Source organism: Perognathus longimembris, chromosome 3, assembly GCF_023159225.1.
Source record: "Perognathus longimembris pacificus isolate PPM17 chromosome 3, ASM2315922v1, whole genome shotgun sequence".
NCBI lineage: Eukaryota > Metazoa > Chordata > Mammalia > Rodentia > Heteromyidae > Perognathus > Perognathus longimembris.
The window spans coordinates 94004439-94017052 of record NC_063163.1 but is presented as its reverse complement, the minus strand read 5'-3'; the positions used below and the strand labels follow the sequence as shown (position 1 = coordinate 94017052).

General features: G+C 40.5%; 1 protein-coding gene across 1 annotated transcript; it reads right to left on the bottom strand.

Annotated features, from left to right (window-relative positions):
* Window positions 1-3998: 3998 nt before the first annotated feature.
* On the bottom strand, window positions 3999-4283 carry LOC125349319 (signal transducer CD24-like). Its single transcript, XM_048343375.1, has one exon. The coding sequence runs from the start codon at window positions 4281-4283 to the stop codon at window positions 4050-4052; it is 234 nt and encodes a 77-aa protein (XP_048199332.1). The 3' UTR covers window positions 3999-4049.
* Between the last annotated feature and the right edge of the window lie 8331 nt (window positions 4284-12614).

Below are 12614 nucleotides of genomic sequence, written 5' to 3'. Positions count from 1 at the left end.
TTTACCCCACTTGTTAAGGGTGCTGTTGGTTCTTTGCGGTTTTGTTTTGGAGGAATTTAATTTTTTTAGCTCTGCATAAATTTTAGATATGAGGCCTTTGTCCGTTGTATGTCTGGTAAAGATCTTTTCCCCACCTGTGGGCTTTCTGTTTATCTCGCAAGCTATGTCCTTTGCTGTACAGAAGCGCTGCAGTTTGATGCTGTCCCATGTGTCCAACTTAAAAGTTTCTTTTTCCTCTCCTGAATTCTGATCTTTCCTTCCTTCTTTCCTCCCTCCATCCCTTCCTCCCTCCCCCTCCCCTTCTATTCCCCTTTCAGTCTTTCTCTTTCTTCCTTCTCTCTTCCTCTCTTTCTCTATTTGGTATCTTTCTGGGACTTGAACTTAGCACCTGGGTGCTATCCTTGAGATGTTTGATCAAGGCTGGCACTCTATCAATTGGATCCTAGCTTCACTCCTAGCAAGTTTGATAGTTAATAGAAGAGTCTCATGACCTTCCTGCGTGGCCTGGTTTTAAATTATGATCCTCAGATCTCAGCTTCCTGAATAGCTAGGATTACAGGTATGAGCCACCAGCACCTGGCTAAATGGCTTTCTTTCTTTTTGAACTCTTGTTCTCATGCTTTTGCTCATTGGCTCACATTCTACCAATTATGCCACTGCTCTAACCCCTGACAATTTCCTTTCTCCTTGTGAGACTGCACCATCTAAGATTCTCATATATGGAACACTGGATAAGTAGTTGAGGAATATATAATGTTTCCATCTGTAATGACTTGGTTTCTTAGAGCCCTGACATAACTGGCATTGGTTTGGGTTTCTGTTGTGCCCTGTTCAATAGAATTATAGGTAATCCTCTTGTAGCATGATTGTTATAGGTATGGGGTGAGTTTAGTGACTGGAGAGATGAGATAATAGCTTTTCACAATTCCATGATCTTTATTGGGTTAAATCTTATAATTACTGAAGGCAGGTTCTTCCCCCCTCAGTTTTTTTTTTCCCCACTCCAGGACAGCTATGTACTATCTGACTAAAAATTATACTTTGGAAGGCAATTTTAAGGATGCCCACAATTAGATTTCAGTTGGAAAATATATGTCCCTTCATGGTCATTTACAGAAAATGGGTGTCATATATCTTACACATCTTTACATGATCATATTGTTATATATTTGACAATGAGAAGTGAAGAAATACTTGAATTTCACACAAAGACAGGCACGCTGAATTCAGCTTTCAGTCCTCCTCATTTGTCTTGGCTTGAGAAACAGAATCCTGCATGTTCTCATAGGCAACTAGAAGATGCAGACTGATGGTCAGTAAAATGACAATGTTGCTTGGGATTATTTAGGATCATTCGTTGCTGTGGACATGGGACAAAAATATAAGGAAAGGAGAGAAATAGAAAAGAAATTAGAAGCATTAGAAGCCTTTATCTTACCAGCCAAAGGAAAGTTATTTGGTGTGATGGTGTTTAAAAAGATGTGTGAGCACTAAGGTCCATGCTGTGCTTTATTGAGCAGATCTGACACCTCTTATTTCTTTTCAGAAGCTGAACTAGAATTCGATTATCTTGTTGATACCTTCCCATATCTTTTCTTCTCCCAAGAAGAATATGCTCTCATGCATATTCTCTCTTGCTGGGATTAAAAATAACCATTGTTCTTACATTGGATATAATTTTAGGCTAGTTATTCTCTAGTAATTTCACTGTCCATTTTAAAGATAATTGGTAACTACAGATGATGCGACAGCACTGCAGTTTTAACCATTTGCAACCACTCAACATGTGATTTGCTGACTAGATTTTGTAGACATAATGAATGAGTGTTGATAGAGTCAGTGGCCTAAGCTCAGAATATACTCCATGTGTGGACACTTCTTCCTGGAGTTTTGCACGAGGAAGAAATAGGTGCTCTCTAACTCAGCTGTCCTGGAGATTAAGCCCAACAGGAAAATGTCCCAGGATTGTAATCAAGTGGTAGCTTGTGTTACTCGTGACTGTATCTAGTACCCATGTGCTATTGAATTTGTTTGCAGGGCTTTTGAAAATCACACTAAATAGAATTAAACAACTCAGTGATGAATAGCTGCTATGAGAAAGTGCTGACAAAGGTACATATTCATCTGACTGTGCTAATCCATGCCTCAATGCACTCAAACCTGGGAGATAATCCTGACCATCTAGTCTATAAATGTGACATTAATGACTGGAAAAGTCTGTGCCTATTTGTACCATAGCAGATGTGAGCCCTACAACCACAAGCTTAGGAGCTGGAACACCCTGATGTGGTTATTAGGATTCCATGACAAAATAACGAATGCAAGTCATTGCTCAGAGGCTCAACACTGGGCCCATGCCTGGCTTCAAAATATCCTCATCCATTGTCAGTAATATTCTGTGGACTATGTCTCTCTGCATCATAACCATGTTAGGAGTGAGGGTCCTATTGAACCATTAGTTTTAGCTTGGGGAGGAGTGTATTAATAAAGTACAGTATATCTTGATAATGGCTCATTTTTCAAAATTTATATTGGTTCTAAAATATTTTGCAGGGAAAGAGAGAGACTTTCACAGATATGGAGACATAGAAACACGGACACTTTCTCACCCCCCACCCCACCCCCTGGTCACATGGCCACATGACACCAAATTGACATAGCTGCTTCCAGGGACAAAATGAGATGGTCAGACTTCTCCCTTGTATCACTGTTCCTGTTCAGCACACCTTCATCCCTCTTTTCCTCCAGGAAACCAGAATCAAGACCAGCTTCTGAACAAAACCAGGCAAGAAAGGCCAAACTTTCTTGGCACTTAAATAGTTCCTAAGCCTGGGAGTGAGTTGAGAACACATACAGATTTCTCAAGCAATGGCATCCGCCTGCAGATAGAGAAGAAAAGACATATGAAACACAGGTCATGTCCAGTCCTGTCTACACAGGTCTGTTCTTCACTGTGGTGATAGTAGCATAACAAATGGGTTTGGCATTTCAGTGTACACCCGAAATAAAACCATCTTAAGGAAACAATTAAGGGGATATAGGGTTGAGGATGGCCTGGGAAAATGCACCATAGAGTTTGAGGAAGCCTGGATGGTGGTCAGAAGAAAACTTTCAATTCTCAAATGGAACAGAAAAGTATGGATGTCATTTCCACTCAAAGATACCATAGGGGAAACTATGAACCAGTACAGAATAACACTGCCAAAACAAGAAAATTCTCAGTTTGGAGAGAGTAGAAGAAAACTACAAAGAAGCAGTTGATAAATGAGGAATAGAATATAAAAGGGACACAAATAGGAAATGCATTACATTCCCACTGGCGTTCTCTATTTCCACATCTCCAGTATCACTGGGTGAAACTTCTGCATGCACCTCAGCAATGACAGTGATTGTGTGATCTGGAAAAAGGAGGATAGAATAAATGCCCCAGAGAATACCTTGACTCCTGTTTCTCCCAGGGTCAGAGAAGAAACTCAGAACGCATCCATGGGCTCCTGTCTTCAGGCTTTCAGTTGGGTTATTCTGGAGGGACGAAAATGTCCATATCTTCAGATTATTTTCTAGCCCAGATTCTTTGAGAGTATGAGGAACAGGTGCTGTGGCCATGCTGCACAAAAAGGCAATTAATGAATTTGTCTTCATTAGACTGACCTCTTCTTGAAAACACGGACACCTATAGTCATACCTTTGTCTTTCCCTCATATAATTTTTGACAGTTTTCTTTCTCCTTATAGTCCTTACCATCTTAGGTTTCTTTTTTTTTTTTTTTTTTGACTTTGTAAGGATAAGATTTACTCAGGATGCTTAGACTGGGGTGAATCCCAAGCCCTCATTGGCCTGGCACATACATATAAGATGGGATGTAAGGTCCAATCCAGAGTCACAAAAGGGAAGGAAAACAAAAACAAAACAACGAAAGAGTTCAGTTTAGAGAAGTAACAGTTTAACAATGTGAAACTTTTCCTCAAGTATATGGGCATTAAATTGTAGTAGCCATTTGGGTTGGGTGGAGAAGATGGGGAAGTAGAGACGTTGCTTGGCCTGAGTGTCTAACAGTAGAGATGTAGAAGAGAGAGGGAAACCACGAGAAGACCAGCTGTGGACTGCAGGACACTGCCGCCTCCCCTGGTGGTGGTGATGGTTGAATTGAGGACAGCAGTGGTACTCTGGGAGGAGTTAGTTGAAAATGGCACAACTGTTTGGTTTGAATAAATCTGCATGGGTAGGAGCAGTGCCAAAAGCAACAGCCCCAGCCCCAGCCTGGTCACCATTGCTGTGCCCATGTCCGCTCCGTTGGGGCGCAGTGCTTTCTGCTGGCTGCTGAGGTGTGTGGAGAATGCGTGGGGACAAGGTGGCTTGGGCGGTCGCAAACGAGGTGGCCATCTTAGGTTTCTTATACAGAAAACTTTGGATGAAAGATGAAGAATACATTATCACTTTTCATTTTACTCAGTTTCCATAAAGCCCTAGATTCATGGCATTGGATTGGGTTCCTGTTGTGACATGTGGAGGCAATTATAGTGAATCCGTATGTAGCATTATTTGCTTAGGTGTGGAATGGGGAGAATAAGTAAGGAGACATTAGATCTTCACAGCCCCATAGCTGAGTTCAGGTGTTACACCTAGTCCTCTGACAGTGGGACCTGGATGCAGGGTGGAGGGAACAATGGAGCACACACTGCTTACCTGTCCAGTCGAGATGAACCCACAGTGTACAGGAAGTCCACAGGCAGATTCTGAATCTCATTCCACCCAGTCAGTGCCCTTTCAAAATGGAGGTCACAAGAAGACTAGGACAGACAATGTTGTTACAAGGCGTAAGATTGCAGAAGATGAGCCAGCTCCTGACAAAGGTGAGGAGAACTCTCTTCATGTTGTCCCAGTATCTGAGAGCCAGGCCTGTACCATTGGATTCTTTCAAACCTAGGTCAGCATCCCAAGACTTGAACTCCAAATGATGGGATGTTTGTCAGCAGAATTCATAAGAATAAGGCTTGTGGACAGTATTGTTTTTAAGTAGTAAGAAAATGGGATTGCATGCCTAACAACAGTAATTATCATACACTGTTACTCCTGTGTTACTAAACCATGAAAGAGAGCTTCGTGTTTTCTATTCCTTGCTTTGGTCTCCAGAACCAAAGCATAACCTCTATCTTTCAGGAAGCTTTAACACCGAGTCTCAACTCAAGAGGTTTCCAACATGCAGGGTCTTCCTCTTTACTGGTTGAATCATATCGTCTTATATTCCAGGCTTTGGAGACACAAATATTGCCAAGACATTTATTAGAAAGAGCACCCCAGTCATTACTTCTGCAGCAGACTGGATTGTGGAATGCACTCTGTATTGTTCATCACATTTTCATGTCTTCTTGCATCTCCCTGAAAGGACATGAAAGGAATTATTGTGAGAATAACACTTTTCTGTGTCCTGTGCACAGGTCTGTTTATTTGGCAACATTAGAAAGCAGATGAGAAACTAAATCAAGAGAACCTAAAAGTTAACAGTAAAAGTACTGCTATCAATAAACACATGATTTTCATGCTCTTCTATGACTCTAGGCTTTTTCCTTTCAAACACTGATTTTATTAAGAAGGAAAATGATACACTAGACAAGTTATTGTCACTGAAATTTTTTTTTTGACAGTCCTGGGGCTTGGACTCAGGGCCTGAGCACTGTCCCTGGCTTCCTTTTGTTCAAGGCTAGCACTCTGCCACTTGAGCCACAGCGCCACTTCTGGCCGTTTTCTGTATATGTGGTGCTGGGGAATTGAACCCAGGGCCTCATGTATAGGAGGCAAGCATTCTTGCCACTAGGCCATATCCCCAGCCCTGTCACTGCAATTTTTAATTTGGTCTATATCAGATCTCAGTTGGAAAATAACTCACACTTCACATTCTTGTATGTTATGAATAACGTGCATGTTTATGTGATTAAATTGTAATTCACTGGGAAATGAAAGAAATTTTTAAAAAGAAATCCTGTTTTTCACACCAAGACAGGTAAACTTACTTCTGCTTTTGTTTGGCCTTCCTCATTTTGTCTGGGCTGAGGAAGAGAATCGATTGAGGTCCCAGAGGCAACTGGGATGACACAGATTGATTAATGACAGTGTTACTTGGGATTATTCAGGATCATTAGTTGTGGACATGGGTCAAGAATACAGAGGAGAGGGGCTGGGAATATGGCTTAATGATAGACTGCTTGCCTTGCATGTATGAAGCCGTTGGTCTGATTCCTCAGCACCATATAAACAGAAAAAGCAAGAAGTGGTGCTGTGGTTCAAGTGGTAGAGTGTTAGCCTTGAGCAAAATGAAACCAGGGACAGTGCCCAGGCCCTGAGTGCAAACCCCAGGACTGGCAAAAAAATAATAATACAGAGGAAAGGAGATGGGAAGGAAAGAAATGAGAATCCTGAGAAGCTTTAGCCTGCCAGCTAAAATAAACCTCATAAGTTTCTAACTGTTCAGTCACTTATGAAAACCAAGGTACATGTTCAGCTTCAATGACCAAGTCCAAGTCCTCTTTTTCTCCTTCAGAAATGGAACTAGATTTCCACTATTTTGTTTATGACTTTCAAGATCTTTTCCTTCCTCCAACATGCCCAGATTTTCTCATCTATCTCCCTCTCTAGTGGATTCTTAACTAAAAGTAACCACTTTTACAAGACTGGATTTTAAGGATCGATATTGTTTTCGAATCCCCAAATATCCTTTTTGTGTTTTTTTTTTTACCAGTCCTGGGCCTTGGACTCAGGGCTTGAGCACTGTCCCTGGCCACTAGGCCATATTCCCAGCACCCCCAAATATCCTTTAAAGGATAATTTGTAAGTACAGAAGGGCTGGAAACACTGAAATGCTATCACTTGGAAACAATTACTACTGACATAAGACCTTTTCTTTTCTGAATGCTTTTTATAGACATTGTACATGTGTGTCTGTGGAGGCAGTGACTTCAGCTAACAGCTGACAACAGCTTGTAACTTCTCTTTCTGTAGTTTGGCATGAGGTAGGGATGGATGTTCCCTAACATAGATGTTCCCTGTCCTAGAAATTGGGACCAACAGGGATGTATCCAAGGATGGCCACTAGGCTGAACCTTGTGTTACTTGTCACTGTTCGTAGTGCCAGTGTGCTAATGCACTGGAGAAGTTGTAAAGCTTGCGAAGATGACATTAAATAAAATAAAATAACATGACTACTAAAATGTAGGGAACTCTGAAGCAGAGCTGCAAAACCTTGAAAAGGTTTGAGAGGTTAGAATGCTGCCTCAACAGTACTCAGAACACTGAGACCTGGCCATGGAAGGGTTAAACAGACAGCTCTGGAGAGGGTGAAGGGACTGAGGTGCTTTTCCCCATTTCCTTAGGCTAGCAGCTGTGCTGGGGACCTTGTAGGCTCAAGCAAAGACCCCCACAGCTTACCCTTGGAGTAGATAAATGGGCAACCTGTCTGGACTTTTGCTGGGCAGCAGTCTCCTGTTTCAAAAGGAAACCAGTGTCTCTCACAAGCTTTGTTGTAGTTCTGATTATCAAAATATAGATGCTTCATGTTTTGCATGGATTCAGAAAATATGCTTGTTCGTGGGGTCACAGGGCCCAGGTGCCAGAGAGCCTTGCGACCCCTGGTTCGCACTGATTTTCATATCTCATCTCTTATCGATCTCTGCCTTTAATTTTCAGCCTGGTATCCTATCCAACCACCCCTGGTTGCCATTAGCAGCATAGTATGAGCAAGATCTGATGAAGGCCATGAGTACGGCTACATATTCATCTTACATAGTTGTACACATACCTCATCACTCTCATATCTGGGAGTGATGCCAATCATAGGGCTTACATGAAAACATTAATGACAAGAAAAGATGCCACTAAGTGCAATTTGTGTTATGTGGCTACTGTGCCACCTCAAAGTTACAGACAGCACTCTGTATGCTTTAATAGTGACAGGCATGTGTTTAGGATCACGTACTCCCTAACCTGGTGACCAGGCACGCCATGACAAAGAGATGAATGCAAATCTGTAGTTCAGATGAGCATCAATTGGCCCTTGCCTGTCCTCAGATGTTTCTCATCCATTTACAAATTGAAACACCTTGACCATTTTTCTCTGTCAAGTAAGGAGTGTGGATATTAATCTAACTCTTAGCTTTATCTGTGCTAAGAAAAGAATGAATTAATTATCGACATATATATGTTGGTAACAAGTTATTTTTAATGCTTTATATTCATATTGTGCTATGAAGTTTCTAAAAAGTTTCAGGGAGGGGGGAAGGTGGGAGAGAAACTAAGGAGGAGGAAACACGTTTGGTAAGAAATGTACTCACTGCCTTACATATTTAACTGTAAGCCCTCTGTACATTACTTTGACAATAAAAATATTTTGGAGGGCTGGGGATATAGCCTAGTGGCAAGAGTGCCTGCCTCGGATACACGAGGCCCTAGGTTCGATTCCCCAGCACCACATATACAGAAAACGGCCAGAAGCGGCGCTGTGGCTCAAGTGGCAGAGTGCTAGCCTTGAGCGGGAAGAAGCCAGGGACAGTGCTCAGGCCCTGAGTCCAAGGCCCAGGACTGGCCAAAAAAAAAATATTTTGGAAAAAAAGATAACTATTTCAGTATGTTTAAGATAAATTTATCCTATTTAAAGTTTTGGTGTAATAGTTTACAAAAGTTATTAAGCAATAAGGAAGATTTATTAAAATACCCACAAAAAAGTTTCAAGGAAAGAAAGTTCCCCAATTACATTGACAATCCACAGACACACCCACAGTTAGACAAACTCACAGACACCTTCCAGCCCTCAGGCTCACAACTGCACACCACCAAAATGACACAGCTTCTCCAAGTGAAAAAAGTGAGATCAGAAAACATGTTCCTTGTGTCACCACTCCTCCTCAACATACCCTCATTCCTCTTTTCCTCCACAAAGTTGGAATCAATGTGGATTTCTGAACAAAAATTAGCACAGAAGTCCAACCTTTCCCAGCACTGAAATGTTGTTTAAGCCTTTGAGTGAGTTGAGAATACATATGATATCGGAGGGCTGTGGAGTCCACCTGCAGGAAGACAAGAAGATACTATGAGGAGCTGCTCATGTATAAACCTATACATGCAGGTCAACTGTTAACTATGGTGATGTTAGAAAACTGAATGGGATGGACTGGTGTTTCAGCAATCATCTAAAACAAAAGCTTCCAAAGGAATCATAATTATGAGGGTGAGGGACCGAGTCTGGCTTGGGCAAAAGCACAAAGTAATATAAGGAAGAGCCATCTCATGTAAAACATCTGCTAATGTGACTGAAGTAGTGTAGTGCTTTTTTAGGAACTATCAAGTCTTCAGTTAAAACCCATGGTATATCAAAAAGAAAAAAAAAACCTTAAATAGAAATATAATATAAAGTGAGATAATAATAACAGTAATTATGATTTGTGAGAATAACACAAATTCAACCTCAGATGATATTTTCAAGATGAGCATGTGTTTAGTGTTCAGACTCTCCAAAGTCCCTATCATGTGGTTGGTATATGCAAAACACTTTCAAAAATCATTATGAGTGACAAAAGTGCTTGCTACCCAGCAGGTCCTAACAGAAGCTACCATATATCAACCCTATCTAGAAACAGGCATTGGAATCATAAAATTGATGACTCCTGACATTCTCATACAATGGAAATTATATAAGACTTCCATATTAAACATAGGAATTAAGCTTGCTTTAGTGCACATAGTAAGTTTCACGTATGAAATTCATTAACAAAAGAACATTTATAGTTTAGACTAGAAGGACTAGTACCTTGTCAACACCTTGGTCTTTCTCTTTTGAATAATCACATGGCACTACCACTATCATGACCTTTGTAGAATCTAGTAAGAAACAGTGGGACTCTCAGTACATTGGCACTGCTGCAGGACAAATCAGAGAACTTCATTTGTAGGAACAAAGCTGTGGGGATGGTGGATAACTCAGTTACTTGTACATTTGGTACATAAAAGAACAAAAGGAGTGGAACAAGAATGATAAAAACCAGAAACAAAAATAAATAGAATGGCAATGAAAAAGAGCTGAATCCACTATTGTAGTGGAATAGTTTCAGAAAAACCTTTCTGAGTGCTTGAGAGACTTTGAGAAAGAAACTAATGAAGTCTAGCATAGAAATGAACAGCTATATTATTTTGCAAACACGTCCACTAAAATACATGCTAAACTGAAAACCTAATGCCAAACCTCTACAGTAGATGTTATGGAGTCATTGCAGATGAGATCAGTTAGCCTTCTAAGGTTTACTGTAGATGTACATACCTCTATCCAGTGATCCTGGTGTTCTATGAAAATAGGCTATAACAGACTGCGAAGGAAACATTCCTGATTATAATCAAGGCAGTTTATGACAAACCAACAGCAAGCATAACTCTAAATGGTGAAAAACTAAAGCCATTCCCTTTAAAATCAGGAGCAAGGCAGAGATGTCCACTCTCTCCCCTGCTCTTCAACATAGTACTAGAATTCCTAGCCAGAGAAATTAGGCAAGAAGAAAATATAATGTGGATCCAAAAAGGAAAAGATGAAGTTAAACTTTCTCTCTTCGCAGATGACAATATCCTATACCTAAAGAACCCCATAGACTCTACCCCCAAGCTACTAGAGCTGATCCAAAACTATGACAAAGTTGCAGGATATAAAATAAACCCTCAAAAATCAACAGCCTTTCTCTATGCTAACGACCTAAAGAACGAGGCTGAAATCAGGAAAGCAACTCCGTTTGCAATAGCCCCCAAAACATAAAATACCTAGGAATAACCTTAACCAAAGAAGTGAAAGACCTCTATGATGAGAACTTTAAAAGCATGAAAAATGAAATTAAGGCAGAACTAAGGAAATGGAAAAACCTCCCATGCTCCTGGATTGGGAAGATTAATATAATCAAAATGGCAATATTGCCAAAGGCTATCTACAAATTCAATGCAATACCATTAATATCTCAACACCATTTTTTAATGAAATAGACGAAGCAATCCAGAAATTCATATGGAACAATAAAAGACCTAGAATAGCAAAAAGAATCCTAAGCAGAAAGAACAGTGCTGGAGGAATTACAATACCCAACTTCAAGCTGTATTATAAAGCTATAGTAATAAAAACAGCTTGGTATTGGCACCGGAAGAGGCCTGAAGAACAATGGAACAGAATTAAGACTCAGAAATGAACCCACAGAACTATGCCTACTTAATCTTTGATAAAGGAGCTAAAAAAATAGGATGGAAGAAAGATAGCCTCTTTAACAAAAGGTGCTGGCAAAACTGGTTCAACACATGCAACAAACTAAAACTAGATCCTTATATATCACCCTGCACCAAAATCAATTCCAAATGGATCAAAGACCTAGAAATCAAAACAGATACCCTGAAAACACTAAAGGAAGGAGTAGGAGAAACACTTGGGCTCCTTGGCACAGGACAGAACTTCCTTAACAAAGACCCAGAAAGGGTACAAATCAAAGAAAGGTTGGACAAATGGGACTGCATCAAACTGCAGATCTTCTGCAGGGCAAAGGACATAGCTCGCAATATAAACAGAAAGCCCACAGACTGGGAGAAGATCTTTACCGGCCATTCAACGGACAAAGGCCTCATATCTAAAATATATGCAGAACTAAAAAATTACCTTCCTCCAAAACAAAACCGCAAAGAACCAATAGCCCCCTCATCAAGTGGGCTAAAGACTTACAAAGAGACTTCTCTGATGAGGAAATGAGAATGGCCAAGAGACATATGAAAAAGCGTTCTACAACACTGGCCGTAAAAGAAATGCAAATCAAAACAACATTGAGATTCCATCTCACCCCAGTAAGAATGTCATATATCAAGAAAACTAACAATAACAATTGTTGAAGGGGATGTAGCCAAAAGGGAACCCTACTTAATTGTTGGTGGGAGTGTAAACTGGTTCAGCCACTCTGGCAAGCTGTATGGAGATTCCTCAGAAGGCTAAACATAGAACTCCCCTATGACCCAGAAACCCCACTTTTGGGTATCTATCCAAAAGACCACAAACAAAATCACAGTAAAGCCACCAGCACAACAATGTTCATCTCAGTGCAATTTGTCATAGCTAGAATCTGCAACCAACCCAGATGCCCCTCAGTAGACAAATGGATCAGGAAAATGTGGTACATATACACAATGGAATTTCATGCCTCTGTCAGGAAGAATGACATTGCTCCATTTGTAAGGAAATGGAAGGACTTGGAACAAATTATACTAAGTGAAGTGAGCCAGACCCAAAGAAACATGGACTCTATGGTCTCCCTTATTGGGAATAATTAGTACATGTTTAGGCAAGCCACAGCAGAGGATCACAAGAGCCCAATAGCTATACCCTTATGAACACATAAGATGATGCTAAGTGAAATGAACTCCATGTTATGGAAATGATTGTTATATCACAGTTGTAACTACTTTCAATGTCCCATGTGTATCTGTAGCTTCTATTATTGATGATGTTCTTGTATCACCTTCCTGTGGTTGTAACTACACTATCTCTGTAATCTTATCTGAGTATACTGGAAACCGTGTATACTGGTATTAGAACTAGGAAATTGAAAGGGAATACC